Source organism: Suncus etruscus, chromosome 7 (assembly GCF_024139225.1).
Source record: "Suncus etruscus isolate mSunEtr1 chromosome 7, mSunEtr1.pri.cur, whole genome shotgun sequence".
NCBI lineage: Eukaryota > Metazoa > Chordata > Mammalia > Eulipotyphla > Soricidae > Suncus > Suncus etruscus.
This window is the reverse complement of record NC_064854.1, coordinates 30,883,306-30,904,250: the sequence shown is the minus strand read 5'-3', so window position 1 is coordinate 30,904,250 and position 20,945 is coordinate 30,883,306. Positions and strand designations below refer to the sequence as shown.

Here is a 20,945-nt window from a genome sequence, read left to right as displayed (position 1 = left end):
AGTTTATTTGTTTTCTTTTTTTTCCTAATAATTAATTTTTGGGCTACACCCGATGAGGCTCAGGGGTTACTCCTGGCTATACGCTTAGAAGTCGGTCCTGGCTTGGGGGACCATATGGGACACCTGGGGATCAAACAGCAGTCCATCCAAAGCTAGCGCAGGCAAGGCAAGCACCTTACCTCTAGCACCACTTCCAGGCCACTTTGTCTCAATTCTTTTCCTTTTTCCATAAAACATTTCATCTTACAAGAGCCTTCTACCCCATTCCTATTTCTGTCAAAACTTAGGCCACAGGGGCTGTAAGATCAGTCTTCTATTTACTTCACTATTTGTGTTAACTTAACTTTAATTCATAGACTCATCCATTGATTTCACTCTCTAGAAAGATCAGGTCCTCAGTATTATTTTATAGAGACATTTTGAGTCCTCATCTTACAGTTTTTGTTATTGGCTCCTTGGGGATCACTAGAGACACAACAGTTGTGCTGAATGGGCTGGTGGGTAAGCCATGAGGTGCTGGGATGGAACCCAGGGTATGTGCTCTACCATTTGATTTCCATTTGTGGTTTTAATGAGCAATTCCTTGAATGTTCGTGACATAGAACTCTGGTTCCATATTTCTGTGTGTCTTCTTTGGAAAAAAAATTCTCTTTAGCTCTTCTGTGATCAGATTGGATTCAGTTTGTTTTTGCAATTGAATTGTATGAATTCTTTACAATATTCTACATTTGGCCTCTTAACAGTTTGTCACATATATATCTGATATATGTACATATATTGAACTTTAGAATTTAGTATGATTTACAAATTGTTCCTCTTGTTCACTCAGTTAATTTTCCATTGTATTCATGGCTTGTTTACTCTGTGTCAGCTTTTGATTTTTTGCTTTTGTTTGTTTTTGGATCACACCCAATGATGTTCAGGGGTTACTTTGGCTCTGGCTCAGAAATTGCCCCTGGCAGGTTCAGGGGACCATTTGGGATGCTGGGAATCGAAGCACTGCTGGTCCTGTAGGCAGCTTACAAGGCCCTATAACTGTGCTATCTCCCTGGCCCCTGTGGCAAGTTTTGATTTGATGTTATTCCTCTTGCTGGATTTGTTGCCTTTAATGCCACCTCTCAAAAATCAGCTTGAGACCTATGCCAAGTAGTTTACTGTTTATTAGAGATATGAATGGATATCTCCCCACTCCATGCTTTTTTTTTTTTTTTTTGTATTTTTACGAACTATTCCCTAATGGTTGCTGGCTGTCCTCCAGGATAATGTGGTTGGGGATTGAACCCAAGTTTATTTGTTTGCTAATTATTACTCCAGCTTCGTGCTACCTCTCTGGACCTGGCATCCCTCTTTTTTCTAGGACTCATGGTTAACATTACTTAGTAGCTCTGAAGGGGCTCCCTGTGATGCTCTATGGCAGTGTAGTGCTCAGGAATATCTTGTGCCAGAAGTCATTTGGCGGGCAGAGGTGGTCACACCCAGAAGTACTCAGGGGTTATTCCTGGCTCTGAGATCAGGGATCACTCCTGGAGATGCTCAGATGGCCAAATAAGATGCCAGGGACCGAACCTGGTCCAGACTGGCCACGTGCAGGGCAAGTGCCCTACCTGCTGAACTATCTCTCTAGCCCAGTGTGTTGGGAGCCCCCAGTTTTTTGGGGAGGGTTTTGGGTCTCACCCAGTGGCACTCACAAGTTACTCCTGGCTCTGAACTCAGAAATTGCTCTTGACAGGCACGGGGGATCACAGGGGATGCCGGGATTCAAACCATCATCAGTCCTGTATCAGCTGTGTACAAGGCAAATGCCCAACTGCTGTGCTTCTCTTCAGCCTGGGAGCCCATTTTTAATATCAGTGTCTATACCAGTTCTTTATTACTGTTTAATAAACCACATCAATGTCAGTGACTTAAAACATTTAAAATGATTAATTTGTTGAGGTAATAATTAAAGAATGTAAACATTTCAATGTTTTAGGGATATAATGTTCATCACCAAAGTGGCAATATATCTCCATCCCAGTCCATAAAACTCTGCTCTCCCATTCCCTATCTATCAAATTGGCTTGTGTTTGATTTTGGGGGGCACACCTGAGAATTCGCAGGAACTTCTCTTGGTGCTGTACTCACGAATTATTCCTGGTAAGGCCTGGGGAGCCATATGGGACGCCAGAGAACGCACCCAGGGTAGCTGCATGCAAGGCAAGTGCCTTACATGCTGTACTATCTCTCTGAAGATCCCCTTTGGAGATCTATGCTCAGTGTCTAAAGGTTTGTTTTAATTGGACATTGTCCCTTGCAGTGTTTTATTTATCTATTTATTTAATTTTTGGTTTGGGACACACCCAGTGATGCTCAAGATTTACTCGTGGCATGGATTGGGAAACATATTTGGGGGATCAAAACTGGGTCAGTAATGTTGAAGATAAGAGCCCTACCCACTGTATTATTGCTCTGGCTCACAGAGCAATATGGTTGAGGTCATATCTTTCTCCCTTCTGACTTTTTTCTTTTGCTAGATGGCACCTACTGGTTCCCTATGGGGGAAACAGCTAGATTTTTTCCTTCCTTATAGTTGAGTAGCATTCCATTGTAAACATACCACTCATTCTTTAACCACTCGCTCTGTTGAGCACTTGTTTTCTTATGTTGACTATGAGAAATAGCACTGCAGTGATCACACATATGCATATATCTTTTTCAGTTAGTGACTTTTTTGTGCTTGGGGTTAGAGACCTGGGATCTGAACTATGCCTGGCCATGATTGGGGGAACATGGAGCGCTAGGGCTTGAACCTGGCTGGGTCTTACACAGTCAAAACATCAACTCTTTCCCTTGAAAACATATGCCTGGTGACTTTTACTTACCTTATGGAGAGAAAAATATGAAAGTCATGAAAAATAAGAGAATAAACTTTCGTGCACATGTGGTGTAGTAGAGATAATGACAGTAAATGACATATTTTTGTGACTCCTATCGTTTAAACTTTCTTCTGGACTTCCTTTGTTTTTGGATCACACCCAGCAAAGCTCAGAGCTGACTTGTGAGTCAGAGATTACTTCTGGCAGAGCATGGGGGTCCATATGGGGTACAAGAAATTGAATCCAGGTCAGCTGCATGCAAGGCTTACTTACACTCTCTCTCTGTTCTCAATTTTCTGAGTAATACAGAGCTCCAAATTCTAAGACTTATTCTAATCAGTTCATGTTAGAATAACTGAATATATTTCAAAATTGGATTGTAGTTTTGACTATTCTCATTCTGTTCCTGCTAATCAAACTCTTTGCTATTTTATTTATGCAGATCGATGATCTCACTGCAAAACTGGAACGTGCATCTTCCAAATGTCAACATCTGGATGCACAAAATCAAGTTCTTCAGCAGCAGTTATTGTTTATGAAAGTAATGCAAAAGAATAATGAAAAGGTAAAGAAGAATAAAAAGCAGTTGTAACAAGAAGTAGTCAACCTCAAAAGTCATATAGAACTAAATATGGTAGAACGCAGTCAAGTAGAACAGTTTAAACAAGAGACCGAAGAAAGAGCAAGACAGGATGTAGTAGAAAAATTCAAAGAAGTCAATCTGTTTTTACAGGTTAATTTATTGATCTGTAATTGTTTTAATTCATTTCACTGCAAATTGCACTTTGCTGTATACTTCACATGTGATTCCTCTACCCTTCCATCAGTTTTTTTTTTCTGTGTGGATTTCTGGAAGGAAGGTTGCATCTGTTTCTGAAGTTCTTCAGTTTTCATTATTATTACCAACCACTAACTTGAAATTTTAACATGGTTCTCACTAGAGAATCATTTCATCTTTGAGTTTAGTTACTATAAAACAGGCTCTTAGGAGGAAAAGAGAAACCTTGGATTTAAATCTCATACTTGATAATCAAGTACTGTACTTGATTAAGAGTTTTCTATTTAAATCACTTTTTAGCTAATCCTATTTGAATGATTAGGTTATAAGAGTACTAACACTAGGCTAATCCAGCTTTACTTTTATCATTCAGATGGCTTTGATAACATCTAACAACTTTAGGCTTTTGTACCTTTAAAATTACTCTGAGTCATTGATTCAAAACTAATCATTAATGTATTCCTTTATTTTACTTTAGGTAAAAGCAGCATCTCAAGAACAGTTAAGAGAGAATACTAATACTTCTTTGAAAAGTCAAATGGAACTCAGAATTAAGGAGCTGGAATCTGAACTTTCTCAAATGAAAACTCAGGAAGACTCAAATAGAACAGAATTGGAAAAATACAAGAGACAAATGAGACATTTGGAACGTGAACTCATCGAAGTGAAATATTCTCAGGAAGAGTGTAATAAAAGAGAATTGGAAAAATATAAGCAACTCTTCCTAGAAGAAATGACAGTTAGAAAATCCTTGCAAAATAAGCTAATAAAGTAAGTGAAAACCTATCATATTAATTTAATTTTTGGTTTTGTTTTTGTTTTTGGTTCACACCCAGCAGCGATCAGGGGCCACTTCTGGCTGCACACTCAGAAATCGCTCCCAGCAGGCTCGGAATACCATATGGGATTTGCACCACCATCCTTCTGTGTCTAAGGCAAACACCCTACCGTTGTGCTATCTCTCCGGCCCCATATTAATTTAATTTTTATCTTTTTAGTTTAACTTAATTTTTACAGGTTCAATTTCATCATTTTAAAGAATGAAAGTAGGCTATTATTTAATTTGGAAAAATTTTACTGTAAATGAATTTACTTTAGAATATTATTCTGGAAAAAAAATGTCAGTCTGGGACAGAGCGATCCCCAGAGGGTAGGGTTTATGCCTTGCATGTCTAGTCTACCTATGTTCTATACTGGTATCCCATAGAGTTCCCTGAGCCCACCAGGAGTTTTTCTTGAGCTCAGAGCCAGGAGTCACCTCTGAGTTGTGCTGGGTGTAGCCCCTAAACAAAAACGTTATTTTTTTCTTTCTGCTTTTATTGCTGTTTATTTTATTTTTTTATTTTATTGCTGTTGGCTTACTTTACAAGATTTCTCCCTTAAAATTTGCTTATAGTTCAATTTCTAATTTAGAGACATACTAAAACAAGCCAGTTTGACCATACACGTTTTTCTAATACAACCCTCAAACCTTGTGCACAATTGTATGTATTTGATTGCCAGCTCTGATACATCTCCTATTTCATTCTCTCCCAGAGGTTATTTCCCTAAGTGGTTATGATGAAATATCCAATAGATTGCATATGTGTGTAAAAGCAAATATCTAAAAAGGTCCTTGAAGAACTTTTTTTAAAAAATATAAACTGATTTTCTGAACAAGTCAAATAGTATTGTCAGGGACTCTACACATGGTTTCATCATGGAAGGCTGCAAGTATTACATGTTAACATTGACTTAGTCACTTTCCCTACTCTGCGTTACTTGTCAATTAGAAATCCTAATTACATATATAGTTTCACAGTACCATATGTAGCTTGAGGACTGAAACAGGTGTGTATGTGTTTGTGATAGAAGTCTTTCAATACACTGGCAGCATGAAAACACTTTCAAAAGGGCAATTCTTCTTCCTTTGGCCACTTAAAAATTAGAGGTCACTTAGGAATCATTTCAGGAACAAGGAAGCCTGAGTATTTGCTTTTTGCAGTCTTTACAGAAATAATGAGAGGCTTGCCCAGATCATCAGCACTAAACTCCTGGTGGAGAAACAGCAAAGCAGATCTGTGATGAGTACCCTGACTGGCAGGCCAGTTCTGGAGCCTCCTTCTATGGGAAATCTCACTCCTAGTGCAAGGCTGCCCAGAAATCTGGCTCCAAGAGAAAGCATCCTGTTTCCTTCTGCCAAGCCTCGACCTCCAGATTGCAGCACGGAGACCTTCTTATTCCAGGTTAGTTCTCATCGTCTTAGACTTGGCCTCCATTTTCAGATAGGAAACTTTTATTTTAATTTACTGCTTCATTTCAACACTTTTTGTTGGAAAGAAAACTTATTTTAATTAACTGGAATTCAATGTTAAACTAACACTATTCACTAAGCAAAAATTAACAGAAGAGATCAGGGAAATAATAAACAGATGAAGGTACTTGTGTTGCATTCTGCAGGGCCATTTCCATTCTCAGCTGTGCATGTAGTTGCTTGAGCACCATGAGGAGAGATCCCTGAGCTCAGAGCAAGGGGTAGGGTGCGGCCGCTCCAAGAGTACAAAAACAATTCTGGGTTGGAGATCGCTCCAAGGGTTGGAACACAAGGCCAGTGTGATCCAAGAATACAAAGGATGGACCAAAGAGAGATGGCACAGTGCAGAGGGTGTCTGCCTTGAACATGACTAAGCCGGGTTTGATCTTGGCATCTCCTATGGTCCCCAACTCCTGCCAGAATTATTTCTGAGTGTAGAACCAGGAGTAAAACATGAACATTGTTGGGTTTGCCCGCAAAACAAATATCAAAAACCAAACTGATAAAAAAAGAATCAGAAAGCTGGAGTGCATGACATGTATGTTAAGACTCTGAGTTTGATGCCCAGTGCCTATGATCCCCAGATATTGGGCGCACATTTTAAATAATCTCATTAACCATTATAAACATGCGGTTTATTTCAGATGCAGCAACAATTGGATAAAAGTATCAAAAGAGAAATAGAAGAAGGTATGTTGTTCTAGATATCGATTTCTAAAATAAAGTAGACTAAGTTAAATTAGATATTAATTTCTAAAATAAAATAATTTGTAAATGACCTCTTTTGTATTAGCTGAACACTAGATAGCTATTTAAATAGCGAGTAAGAAAACATTGTAAAAGCAAAAATATGAATAGTAAAGAATATTCTTATTCCTCAACTTAGTTTTCATGTCCATAACTTGAAATCTCAAAATGTCTGTGTATATTTTTGTTAATGGCTATCTATTTAATTCTGCTATCACTGTGCTGCCATTCTTATTGCATGCTTATCAGCTCCTCCTCTTTGTGATCAGAACAAGTGAATCCTAAAAAAACACTTATAAAAACAAACTAGACTCATCCAGAAGTACTTAAGCTATGAGAGTTTTTATTTTATATTTTATTTTATTTTTTTTTATATTTTTGGTTTTCAGGGCTCACCAGTGATGCTCAAGTATTTCTTTTATGAATTTCATGAATTATATAGTACAATTTAAATATTAAGCTTGAGAATGAATCCAGTGAGTGAGATTTGAGGTGTTTGTAGTCTAATAGTAAATTCGTATTCTTTTCTTTATATTTTATTTAAACACCTTGATTACATACATGATTGCGTTTGGGTGTCAGTCATGTAAAGAACACCACCCATCACCAGTGCAACATTCCCATCACCACTGTCCCAAATCTCCCTCCTTCCCACCCGACCCTCCTGTACTCTAAATAGGCTTTCCATTTCCCTCATACATTCTCATTATTAAGACAGTACAAAATGTAGTTATTTCTCTAACTAAAGTCATCACTTTTTGTGGTGAGCTTCCTGAGGTGAACTGGAACTTCCAGCTCTTTTCTCTTTTGTGTCTGAAGGTTATTATTGCAAGAATGTCTTTCATTTTTCTTAAAACCCATAGATGAGTGAGACCATTCTGCGTTTTTCTCTCTCTCTCTGACTTATTTTACTCAGCATAATAGATTCCGTGTACATCCATGTATAGGAAAATTTCATGACTTCATCTCTCTTGACAGCTGCATAATATTCCATTGTGTATATGTACCACAGTTTCTTTAGCCATTTGTCTGTTGAAGGGCATCTTGGTTGTTTCCAGTGTCTTGCTATGGTAAATAGTGCTGCAGTGAATATAGGTGTAAGGAAGGGGTTTTTGTATTGTATTTTTGTGTTCCTAGGGTATATTCCTAGGAGTGGTATAGCTGGATCGTATGGGAGCTCGATTTCCAGTGTGATGCTCAAGTGTTACTCAAGAAATTGCTCCTGGAATGGGAGACTATATGTGATACAAGGGATCCAACCCAGGTCTGTCCTGGGTCAGCCGCTTGCAAGGCAAGAGTCCTACTGTTCTGCTATGGCTCAGGCCGGCTATTAGAGTTTTTATAGATGTCACTTCAGAGGTGACATTTAAACTTCCTGTCCTTAACTTTGTCTCTGGTTTATTTTTGCCCTCACAAAAAATTCTAGAATCATTAGTATTTACCAAAAAGATACAAATCAGGGGCATGAGTAAAGTGGGAGAGGCACTTGCCTTGCACACAGCTTACCCAGGCTCAATCTCCTGCATTCCTTATGATCCTGAGCCTATGTGGGAGTGACCCAGGAACACAGAACCAAGATAAGCCCTAAGCATAGCCTACTGTGGCAGAAAATATACACACCCCCAAAATCAGTTTGATTCTTTCCAAATTGTATGGCCTTGTCTCTCTTAACTTTCTCTACTCTGTCCCTTTGCTCCAGATCTTGCCAGACTTGGCTATTGATAATACCACAGTGAATCTCTCTACCTCCAGCTCTTTGCCTCTATTTTCCTATTCTCTGGTATCTTTTTTTCTTGACTTTAGGGAATCAGTTTATATGCCATCTTCTCTCTAAAGCCATAATACTCACATAAATCTGCAAACTTTCTCTCATGTGATCCTTTTGTCCCTGTTTTGTGAGAATATACATTTGTGGGGGGTGTAAGCTATTTGAACTACATCTGGGTGTGCTCAGCATTTACTCCTGGCAGGACTTAGGGAACCATATAGGGTGCTGAGAATCAAATCTGGGTTGATTATGTGCAAGATAAGTGCCTTTCTTGCTCTACTTTCATTCCAGTCCATTAGTGTTTAATATCTGTCTAGATAGAAAGACATGCTATGGAGTTATCTACCTGTTTTTATCATTTTATTATGGATGTTTGTTGAATGCCACCTTAATCTGATAATTCCAGTGTTTGTCAGAGAAGAATGAGAAATCAGAAGTTCTGATACTTAGACACGACAGCAATGAATGCAGTGTGTAACTAGGGGCCAATTATTTCTAGCAGTAAAACTATATTTTGTATTATATTAAGATATAGACCTTTTTCTTAACAGTGATCAAAGTAGAGTATTTTTTGTTTGTTTGCTTGTTTTTGCTTGTTTTGAGGCTCCACCCAGTAGTGCTCAGGGCTACTTTTGGTAGTGCTCAGGGGACCATATGGGATGGGATAGGGGAGTTTAAATCTGGGTCAGTTGTGTGCAAGGCAAACACCCTACCTGCTGTGCTATGCCTTTAGGCACTCTCCCTTTTTTTTTTGACATTAATTACCTAAAAAATATTGTAGGTAAAGAATATAACTCTTTCTCTTTCCAGCTGCTGCTGACTTAGAATCTGGATCCTATAGATCTCTTCCAAGATCTATTGAAGCATCGAATCTAACCCAGGATCTACTTTTGAAAACGTCAAGAGAATATGTCGAGATTCTGAAAAAGCAATATCTTATCTAAAATTATAATGTTTTATTTTGTGGCCTTTTTCCATAACAATAAAATGACTTCCATATAACATTATGACCTATGAAGATTTTTTCCCTCCCTCCCCCCTATGAAGATTTTTAATGTCATCTATATGTAATATAAAATGCATACTATTTTGACTATTCTTCACCTTTAAGTAGCTATAATACTGGATTCAGTCCCTGGCACCACATAAACTCAGAACTCCCGAGTTGAATGCATTTAAACTTCCCAAGTTCCAGCTGTTTCAGCAATACCCAAATAACACCCAAATATTGATACTACAGTAGTATTAATTTATAGCCTTTTTGACTTCTGGTTTTCATCATTCTAGCAGTCCTAATATGAAGACAGTCATCATTTTGACAAGCTACTACAATGACTGTGGACAATATTTAATTTCATATTGTTAGAGTGCCATGAAGTTCATTGTATCTAATATTTAATTTTAAACACAGATTTAGAGTTTTTTCTTCCTCACCTTTCCTTTTTTTGATCATTGTTTGGAAACAGTCTTAGAATTAGAGAAAAGTACAAGAATGTTTAGTGCTGTAGTTTTCATCTGACCCAGGTTTGATTTGTGGAATCACAACTTTTGGGCAGCATTTCTGGTTGTAGTGCTGGAACACCCTAGCATATCAGAGGTAGCCCTGGGGGTCCCTGACTCTTCAGGGCCAAGTCACATCACATCCATGGGCCCTCACATTGAGCTGCTGGCAAGTCACAATTAAGAGAAATTCCCGACATTATGTCATCATCCCTGATTCTTTTGTGTTTATTTTCTATAAGTGAGTACATTCTACATATCAGAAAGTTTATGCTAAAATAAATAACATTTCACCTTCAAATTCCTTTCAAGTTTTTCCACTTGCCTTTAATATTTCTTTCTTTATGGGAGGGGGCCGATACTGCAGTTGGTACTTGCACAAGTTCCAAAAATTTAAAAGTAAAGTTGGAACCACGCATAGGTTATCACACATGAAAGACATGAACTCTAGTCCTGGGAATGGCCAAAAATCAGAATAAAAAAGGAATTAAGCTTGGGACACATCCTGAGTTGTGTACATATTGCTGTAAGGTTGGCATTGCTTTGAACTTCCTTATGTGAAAACCGTAGAAATAAATTATCTCTATAAATTACATAAATATTCATATGCACCCATTAATCTATGGTGCTCATTGCTTTTGCAAAAGCTTAGTGGCAGTTCTCAAGGCTTAACATGAAGGTGGCTTCTTTTTGCTCTTGTTGGTTTCTGGGCCACACCTGGTACTGCTTCTGAGCCTTTCTGGTAGCACTTGGGGGACCAAATGCAGTGCTGGGGATTGGACTAGGGTTGGTCAAAGTGGCCCTTTGCATGGTGAGGCCTTGGCTCTTGTACTATCACTCCAGCCTATCCAGCTCTTGTACTATCACTCACGTCTGTAGGGAAGTGACTTCCTTTTGATCCTAGTCGCTAATTCTGCCTGTGCCTTAAGCCAAATCAAAGACTTCTGTCATAAAATATGTCTTCCCTTATCAATCAGAATGAAGACACATTGCAATTTTTTTCTCTTGCTTTTTCCTTTTGCTGTTTGCCTTCATAGCAAAGCTCACTTTTATTTCCTACTGCCCTGAGGGAGATGAGGGAAAAGGCTGCTTTGGCTAATACCTGGGGGCATATTTCATGATATCCCAGTTTCCTCTGGGCAAGTTTTCCTTACCTTCACTGGTGTGGACCTTGGGGCTTCACTTAGGTCCTTCTCAAGATCATGAAACTGAAGTTCATGTGTATTCGAATTAGAAAATGACTTAAAAATAAAGTAGTTTAGATGTCATGATGTTCTATTTTCTTTCTAGATTTTGTCTTTTCCATAGATATTTTGTACTACCTTACCAACTCTTGCAACTTAGAAAAATTATTATTAGAAAAAATATTATTAGAGGGGCTGGAGCAATAGCACCTAGAGACAGGGCATTTGCCTTGCATGTGGCTGACCAGGGATGGACCCTTTGTTCGATCCAGCAATCCATCTGGAGTAACCCCGTAGTACCCACCTAGCTGCTGCCAAGTGTGGCCAAACAAACAAAATATATTAGAAAAAAATATTTGAATTTGCATTTAAACTATGCCTGGCAAAACGCTAATCCTTGCTTGCCTATTTTGCCATAGTTTGTTTTACCATTTTCATAAGAGGTTGTCCTGGACTAGTTTTATTGCCTTTAAGGATATACTTACCCCTAAGAGTTAGTCTGAAATATATGTGTTGTGTGAGTTGGAATACAGTTATCTGGTCATATACATTTTTGGAAATAATATTTTTACTTTTTCAGTAGCAGTGTTTTACTTATCAAAAAAAAAACATTGGCATTTTTTCTGCTACCATTAGTAAACAGTGATGGGTTTGGGATTTTTTCTTTGCTTTTTTAATTATATATATATATATATATATATTTAATTTATCCTGTGTGGTTTCAAGGTTGGTTATAACTTAGTTTTGTTTTTCAAAGATATATTTGTTTCTGATTGAGTTACAGTTATACAGTGTTCTGCCACTAATGTCCCCAATTCCCATCCAGTCTCCCCTGCCTGTTTCTGGGATAGGCTTTTTGCTTCTCTGTCTCTTTTTTGAACTTGTGGTTTGCACTATTGTTAATGAAGGGGTGCCATACATATCACTTCATTCCCTTTCAGCACTCAGTTCTTGTCCAGAGTAATCAGGTCCAATGTTCATTGTTACTGTAGACCATTCACTTCCCTAACTGACCTGTCCACTTTTTGTGGTAGGGTTCTTACCATGGATTGGTCCTCCTGATTTTCATCTCTATTGTCTCTAGATATTATTACCATACTGCATTTTATTTTTATATCCCCCTGATGAGTGAGATTACTCTGTCTTTCCATCTCCCTTTGCCTTATTTTACTCAGTATAATAATCTACATGATCTTACATGTATAAGCAAACTTTAAGACATTATTTTTCCTAATGGCTGCATAGTATATTCCATTATACCACAATGGAATTATGGTGGGGAGGGCACACCAGCAATGCTCCTTGATGAATGCTTAAGAATCAGGCCTGAAAGTGCTTGGGAGAACATATGAGAGGCTGGTGGTTGACCTTGGCTGGTTATGTGCAAGGCAAGCACTCTTTCTTTATTCTCTCCCTCCATCCCTCCTCTCCTCCTCTGTACCCTCCATATCATCTGGATCTTGGTTTTTTTCTTTAGTTATGTTCTTTAGGGGGCCATACCTGGTGAATGTCAGGGGTTTACTCCTAGCTATGCCCAGAACTTAATTGCTCCTGGCTTAGGGGACCATATGAGATGCCAGGGAATAGACCCGCAGTCTGTCCTAGGCTAGCGTGCACCCCTTGCACCACTGCTCCAGTCCCTGGATCCTGAATTGAACCTCTGGCCCAGTTGGCTTAAAAAAATATTACTAATCATATTGAACGCAAAATATTTGTGAAATGAGCAGAAGAAAGAATAAAACAGACATACGAAAACCATGGTCTATATTAAGAAAATGAAGACTCCATATATTTTGTCCTAAAAACATAAATGTAAATTTATTTCAAACATCTGTAAGACTAGATGTTTCCAACAAGGATTTGTCCACTGTGATCTGAATACCTTCTAAATAGGGACTATCTAACCTAGAATAGTTTTTTAAGTAAAAAAGTTGGGGGATGCGGCCACACCCAGCAGTGCTCAGGGACTGGTCACTAATGGCAGACGTGGGGGGACTATAGGGATTGCCATGGATCAAAATTGAGTTGGCTGCATACAAGGCAAGCACTCCACCTACAAACACAGATAAAGCAAAATGCAGACAATAGCTAATTTGCTTATCAAAAAACATATTACTCTAAAGCTGTCTGTAATTTTTCCCTCCCCCTGAGAACAAGCACAAATGTGAACTGTTCAGAAGCATTTTTAATATTCTGGTTATACCATTTCCAAGACTTTCTCTATTGTATTTTTACAAAAAGGTATCTACAAAATGTGTTCATCTTACTACCTCTACTTTTAAATACTTTGTGCATTTCAAAACACCTAGAAAGATTAGATATTTGAAACAAGGATTTAGTCTGTCCATTATATACATAGTAGTGTTGAATACATTACACACATATAACAATGACCATATCCTAACATGTCTCCTTTGTGGTCTAAAAACCTTCATTTTCTCCAATTCTTCCTCTCCATCACTAAACTCTGGTAAGGGTAATTGCAATTTCATATCCAACAGTCCTTCTCTGAAGACAGCTCTGGATGAATTTTAACACAACGTGTACAAAATGTGTTACTTTTCTGACTCTACTTTTGTCATCTATTGGTAACCTCATTAATAACTGGAGACAAGTATTAATAACATCTGGACCCATTTGCCCAGTTTATATACAATATTACAGAAAACTTAGAGATGAAATGCAAGTAAAGTTTAGGGTAGCAAGAAAGATGAAAGTTTCTCCTACATCCGGAAAACAACTTCCCCCAATTCTTTCTGCTACCTCCTCAGGCTAATGAATAAAGTAGGAACTGTTGGAAGAGATGGTTTACCAATTTCATTTCCTTCTTTTTTTTTTTTTAGAGGAAATGCCAATTTCTTTTCTAAGGATATTTCCCACCAACTTCAAGTTCTATACAAACATGATACTAGTTTTAGCTACACTCAACATTACCTAAATATCTAGAAAGACTAGATATTTTATTTAAGAACTTATCCACAATGTACACACTATTAAATTCAAGCTGCTCACATACAATGTTGATGTTTTGCAGTATCGTCTAAATATGAGCAATTTGGCCTGAACTTTTCCCTTATTAATTCTTCCCTTCACCACCAATCCAACATAGTGGATAAGTATAAGAATGTATGGCATTTTTAGGGGTGAACTAATTTATATCCAAAATTCATTTACAGAAAAATCTTCCTGTAACAGTTAACAGTCCCAAAGGTGCTATTTTTTCATTTAGGAACAACTTCTTTAAAATTCAGAGCGAAGGTTCCCCAATTGATTTCTTGGTTCTCAAACTGCAAATAGAGCAAGACAGGGGCCTTGGCGTTGTAGCCAAAAAATCTTGCCAAACTATTGCTGGCATTTAGGTTGAGAAACCATTTTTCTCCGGGGAGAGCATTTCTTTGTAGGACAAGTATGGAGCACCTAGTGCCTATGAACCATTCCATCTGCAGGAGATCAGTGGGCGCTGGGCCTTGGGCCAGGCAGGATCGCACTCTGTGGGCCCCTACTGTTAGGGCTGTTGGGGTCTGAATTGGAAGAGGTAAAGTCACTGGCCAAAGAGGTGGCGGGAGAGCAAGAGGTGTGCAACAGCTTCGAGGCCTGGGTCGGAGCAGGAGGGCAGCCGCGGAGAGGACTGGAGGTCTCCCCAATACTGTCGCTACCCATCCCCAGGCCCTTCAGCTCACCCAGCCTGAGGAAGAAGTTTAAGAAGGCTCTCTGCAGGAACTCTAATCCATGGACTTGTCTAAACATTGAGTAGCAAGTGTGTTTGAGATACTGTTATTCATAATGTTGGAGTCTGGAAACATCTTAAGACAGAAGCCCTGTATTTCAGGAGCTATTTAATATTGTTCTTTTAGATATTTGCTATATTCAATGTTAAGATGTGCCAGAAGCCAAATAATAGCCCTATACTTGTCATTATTTTGTGGAGATGGTGTTTACGTTAAACTCATTGTGCTCAGTGGTTAATCCTGGCAGGGCTTGGAACTCTGTGGGATGTCAGGGATCTAACCCAGAATAGACTTGTGCAAGGCAAATTCCCTACCTGCTGTGTTCTCCTACTCCTGCTATTTTTTGCTGTTAATTATATAGTTACTTTAGCATGATATCTTTTGTACATATCACCAGTGACACAATTAAATATGTCTTAACTTACCCTAGTTACAGGGCCAGCATCAATGTATTGAATTCATGACATCATTGAAAAGTTGGGCTAGAAAGATAGGATGGTAGATGAGGCCTTGCCCGTGGCTAACCCGGGTTCAATCCTTGGTATTGCATATGAATCCCCTCACATCATCAAAGGTGATCCCTGAGCACTGGATTCAGGAGCAAGCCTTGAGTAGGATCAAATATGGCCCCAAAATTGATAGGATTAATGTAAATACACAGAGCAAGTATTAGTTTTTCAGGTGAAGAAGCATAAGGTCTTATGGTCAGAAGAAATGGCAGTGCAAAGGCGTGGATGCAGGAAAATACCTTCACAGGAAGTTTGAGCAGTTGAATTTTGCTGGTGTGAAAAGAATGTTTTGGGAAGAGGCAAGTATCTCATTAAGGCAAGTTAATGGAGGTTAATGGGATGCTAGAAAAGAAAAAACATCATCCTGTAGTCCTTGAGAGCTATGTCAGAGTGTCTTTAGCTACTCTTACTTGGAAGCCTAACTAGCTAGCAGAAACCAGGATAATTTTGGTAGTTCGTTGACTTCACCTGGATCCCAGTGGTCTCTCAGTTGTTAGATTCAGTACTTTGTTTCTATTTCCTTTCCTGTCTTTTTAGCTGCATATCCAGTTATTAGTGCTCACATGGCAGTCTACCAAAGGGTTTTATCATGTGACTCATAAGAGAGAAGGGAAAACTCAGAAGCTTGCAATAGACTTATAGTATTTTTTAATGGGTTGACTTTGGGGTTAACCCTGGTAATGTTCAGGGCTTACTCCTGGGTCCTTAAAGGAATATGTTTTAGGAAAACATAATTCTACTTTCTATTTTCTAAAATTTTCTGTTATTTTTAAATGTATTTTACTTTTTTCTTTATGGATGGATAAAAATTCTGAAGAAGAATCTTTAAGCAGGTAGGATCTTACAATTGAAAATGGGGTTGGAATGATAGCATATGGTTAAGGGCATTTGCCTTGCCTGCAGCCTACCCAGGTTGACCCAGCAGCAGATATGATTCCCCAAGTGTAGATTCTTGAGTGTAGAGTGAGGAGTAAGCCCTAAGTACCACTGGGTATGATACAAAAACAATAACAACAACAAAACTAAATATAAAATGAAAAAAAAGCAATGTACTATGAGTGAGGTTCTTTTTTAAATTTTGTTTATAAAGATTTGTTTATTAGTTTATTTGTTCAATTTTTGGTTTTTGGGCCACACCCAGTGATGCTCAGGAGATACTCTTGTCTGCATTCAGAAATCACTCCTGGCAGGCCCAAGGGACCATATGGGATGCCGGGGATCAAACCAGGGTCCCTTCTGGATTAGCCTCATGCAAGGCAAATGCCCTACTATTATGCTATAGTTCCAGCCCCAGGGTGAGGTTCTTTTCATACTGGCTGTTGATTCCTGTTTGATCCCTGGTACCACATCATATAAGGTCCCATGAGCCTCAGCAGGCCTGATCCCTGTGCTTAGAGTCAACCCCATGTACAGGCAGGTGAATCCAAAAACCAAAATGAAAAACAAAATTGTATTTTAAGAGAAAACAGAAAGAAGAAAAGAATATTTGTTGAATATTTTATTGTGGACTAGACACTTGGCACCTAACATTTTTTTCATATAGTCCTGTAAGTGCAAAATTATCTTGCTGGTTATTATTTTGCTTATTTTCACTACTTCGGCAATTGTGATTAAGAGGGATTAAATCACTCACCCATGATTCCATAGTTTGCAAGTAGTTGACCCTTGAATCAATCATCAGCTGACCTGGATTGCAAATGCATCCCTGTATCCCTAAGCATAGATTATGAGGGATAGAAAGATCCACAGCTCTGACAAGAAGTACAGATCCAACTTGGGTCTCAGAAAGTCAATTTCAGTTAAAGCTTTGAGTTTTCCTATGAAGCCACGTCCAAGCATAAAACCTAAAGTTTGTTCTAATTCATTTGACAGCTGCATTGTCAACAAATGCTTTGTTTTCACAATTAGGTTTTAGGGAACGTCTGTTACTTATAGCTACAAAACTATTCATTTGACACAAGTAAGGCCCAATCAGGCAAAGCTTAGATATGTGAACTAACATTTCTTTTTGTGGAGAAAGCCCACACAAAGGAGGTCTGTCTTCTGGCCCTGCAAAGTTGGCTTGTGGAACCAAGGGGATGCTGGGCATTGAACCCAGGTCACCTGCATGCAAAGCAAGCAACAAATAATATTGCTCTGGCTCCTGATGTGTTGGTAATTTATGCTCCTTGAGATTGTTTTTCAGTAAGTACAGATTATTTCTCTAAAGGCTTTGTTAGTCCTAGTCACTATGCTACACTTAAGAGATAGTTTAACAGACTGGAGCACTTGTCTTGCATGTAGAATATCCAGGTTCAATCCCTGGACCCCAGCATTCCCCAAGCAGTCAGGGACATTTAGGTCAGTAGTTGGTTAGTGTTCCTTTGTTGGAACAACCTGAATAAGTTCCTTTGAGTTTGCTTTTCAGTAGCAGGGAGACAAATGCTTTTCATCATTGAAGTCTGTTGTTCAAGAATCTGTGCCTTCATAGGCTGAAGACTTAAATTTGGAGATTGCTATGGAGCCCTAAATAGGAAATCTGGAAATCTCTAGCACTTTACTTTTACATTTTTTACTCCTGGCTCTGCATCTAGGGATCTTTGTTTGTGGGCTTGTGGGGGCTGGGATTCAAACCTGCATTCAAGACAAGCACCTTTTCTGCTGTACTATCACTATGTTCTAAAGTTTTTAATAGAAAAATTGAAATCACTCATTTTGTTTTAATTTTTATTTTGATCATAATGGCTTACATATCTTTCACAGTAGTATTTTAGGTATATATCAACATTGAATCAGGGGAATACCCATCACCAACTTTGTCCTCCCCCCATCCCAATTCCCCTCTGCAACCCATATACCCCACCATCACCCTCCGAGCTGCTAGAGTAGATGGTCCCCTCTTTGTCAAGCTTTCTATTTTTGATCATATATCTGTTTGGTCCTGGTACCCTCCCCTGTCTCCCCCTCTATTTAAGAAGTGGAGCTAGGTAAATCGAGTTATGTGGCTTTGTTTGAAGGAAAGAAAAGCAATAGATTGTGGTACAAAATAAGAGGAAAAAAAAGAAGTCAAGTATGCTGAAAATAGGCAGAGTCCTTCCAGAGGCTTTCAATCTCAGTTTGAGAGAGGATGTGAAAAAGGCAATTGAAATACCACCACAATACACAAAGAAATGTCAAATTAAATATCCAGTGAGCACCACAGCAATAAAGACAAGCACCACACAACAATCTCAGTTCTGAAATCAACTCAAATCAAATCAATTGAGTGCAAAAAAAAGAGAAAGATAAGATAAAATAAAATAAAATAATATTGGAGACATCAACTTCAATCTCTACACTAATATAAAGACATCCAAAAATCTATAAAACGATAAATATGTGGAAAAATTATTGTTTTGTGCTTTCCCCCCCTGCATAGTCACAGTAACAATTGGGGATATCATAGAGGGAATTCCCTTATCCTAGGAATTACAGGGTTTCTCCCCGCCTGAAGTGTACTGTCATGGAATTAACTATAGTCTCCTTGCATGATCATTTACTCTGCCCTCGGTGTTTTCGTGGTGTATGGAAGACTTCTACTTCATCATGGATGGTAAAATCAGAACTCTGTATCTAGAGATCTTGAGAAGTCACTCATTTTTATTGTATGTTTTATCTCAGTATTTTTCAATGAACCTGGCATTGATGATTCATGGCCTATATCTGATGATGACTTTGATTTGAAGCCTAGGTAAAATATTCTCTTTGAAAATTAATTTACCTGAGACAGACTCTGCTCATCCCCTTAAGCTCGGCAGACATTTTGGGCCTACCCCAGGTTGTTTCAACCTGGGAACTTTGATCTTCTCAGGCATTAGTCCCCTGAAGGTGTGCCTTGGCTGAGGTGAGTCTTTCTGAACCGGAGTTGCAGATAAAGCTGACTCTGCTGGCCCCATTAGCCCACCTATATGGGATCAAAACAGAGGAGCAAGGCCACTCTGCTTTTCTTTGTGGCTGCACACTCTACCTAGCCAATGAATACCACCACAACACGTAGAAAAACCTACATTAGAAGCATCATAATGGGGAAACTATGCAGACCAACATCAGCCATAGAGAATCAAGATGGAATCTCTGATGACCCAACAATGGCCAACCACCTAAGCAATCTTTCAGAAATGGAGTTTAGAGAAGAAATATGGAGGATGCTCACAGAACTCAAAGAAAGTATAGATCAGAACACTAATAAAAATCACGAGAATATAAAGCTAGAAATAAGAAAATCCAAACTGAAATATCAGGTCAAATATCAGGTCTGAAAAACTCAGTAGATGAATTGAAGAACATAATGGATGAGCTTTCCAACAGATTAAAAGCAGCTGAGGATGAATTAGTGCACTGGAAGATGTGATGCATAACAACTTTACACAGCAGAAGAGATTGGAAAAAGCCTTAAATCAAATGACCAGACAATGGAAAAATTACTCAAAGAATATGAGCAGATGAAAATAGAAGTCTTTGTGCTCGCTTCGGCAGCACATATACTAAAATTTGAAAATAGAAATCTTTGATAAGCTCAACAGAAAGAACTTTAGAATCATTGGAGTCCCAGAGACCCAAGAAGAAAATCTCCAGAAAGAATCAACAGTCAAGAACATCATCGCAGAGAAACTACCAGAGCTAAAGAAAACATGTGACCAAATTCTGCATGCCCAAAGAGTACCAGCTAAAAAAGACCCCAGGAGAAACACCCCAAGACACATCCTAGTCACAATGATGAATCCCACAGATAGAGATTGAATACTGCAAGCAGCAAGATTAAAGAGGGAAATTACATTCCAGTGAGCATCCTTGAAATTTACAACAGACCTGTCACCAAAAACACTCAAGGCCAGAAGACAGTGGTGGGATATAGTGACAAAACACTATGAAATAAATGCTTCACCAAGAATACTGCATCCAGCAAAACTCACTTTCAGGTATGAAGAAGTATACATGGTTTCACAGATAAACAAAAGCTCAAAAACTTTACAGACTCAAAGCCAGCCTTAAAAGAAAAACTGAAAGATTTATTCTAAAGACAAGACAGAACAAAAAACACACCAAACTTCTACACAAAGTTGGCAATAAGTCCTATGACAATTATTTCTCTCGATGTCAATGGACTAAATGCACCCGTTAAGAGGCACAGAGTGGCGAAATGGATCAAAAAATTGAAGCCAACCTTCTGCTGCCTACAAGAAACACACCTGAATAGTCAGAATAAACATAGACTCAAAATCAAAGGCTGGAGGAAAATTATTCAAGCAAACAACCCCTTAAAAAGAGGAGGTGGCCATACTAATATCAGATGACACAAACTTTATACTCAGAAAAGTTGTAAGGGACAAAGATGGATACTATGTACTAATCAAGGGATATGTACAGCAGGAAAAATTCACTCTCCTAAACATATGCATCCAATGAGGGAACAGCAAAGTATTTAATACAATTGTTGACAAATCTGAAAAAAAAAGATATCAATAATAACACAATAATTGTGGGAGACCTCAACACAGGCTTGTCAACCCTTGATAGGTCAACCAAATTGAAACCCAATAAAAATCTACTAGACCTGAAAAGAGA

At 38.5% G+C, this 20,945-nt stretch overlaps 2 protein-coding genes across 2 annotated transcripts in view; one reads left to right on the top strand and one right to left on the bottom strand.

Moving 5' to 3' along the window:
* Positions 1 to 9,385, top strand: part of LOC126014221 (ankyrin repeat domain-containing protein 26-like) — a 40,038-nt gene extending 30,653 nt beyond the window's left edge. Inside the window, 6 exon segments of the mRNA XM_049777542.1 lie at positions 3,239 to 3,588; positions 4,112 to 4,221; positions 4,306 to 4,404; positions 5,627 to 5,858; positions 6,571 to 6,616; positions 9,252 to 9,385. Of these exon segments, the coding sequence (XP_049633499.1) occupies positions 3,239 to 3,588; positions 4,112 to 4,221; positions 4,306 to 4,404; positions 5,627 to 5,858; positions 6,571 to 6,616; positions 9,252 to 9,385 (971 nt within the window).
* Positions 1 to 20,945, bottom strand: part of LOC126014220 (ankyrin repeat domain-containing protein 26-like) — a 263,129-nt gene that overhangs the window by 188,599 nt on the left and 53,585 nt on the right. The gene's annotated exons all lie outside the window — the stretch shown is intronic.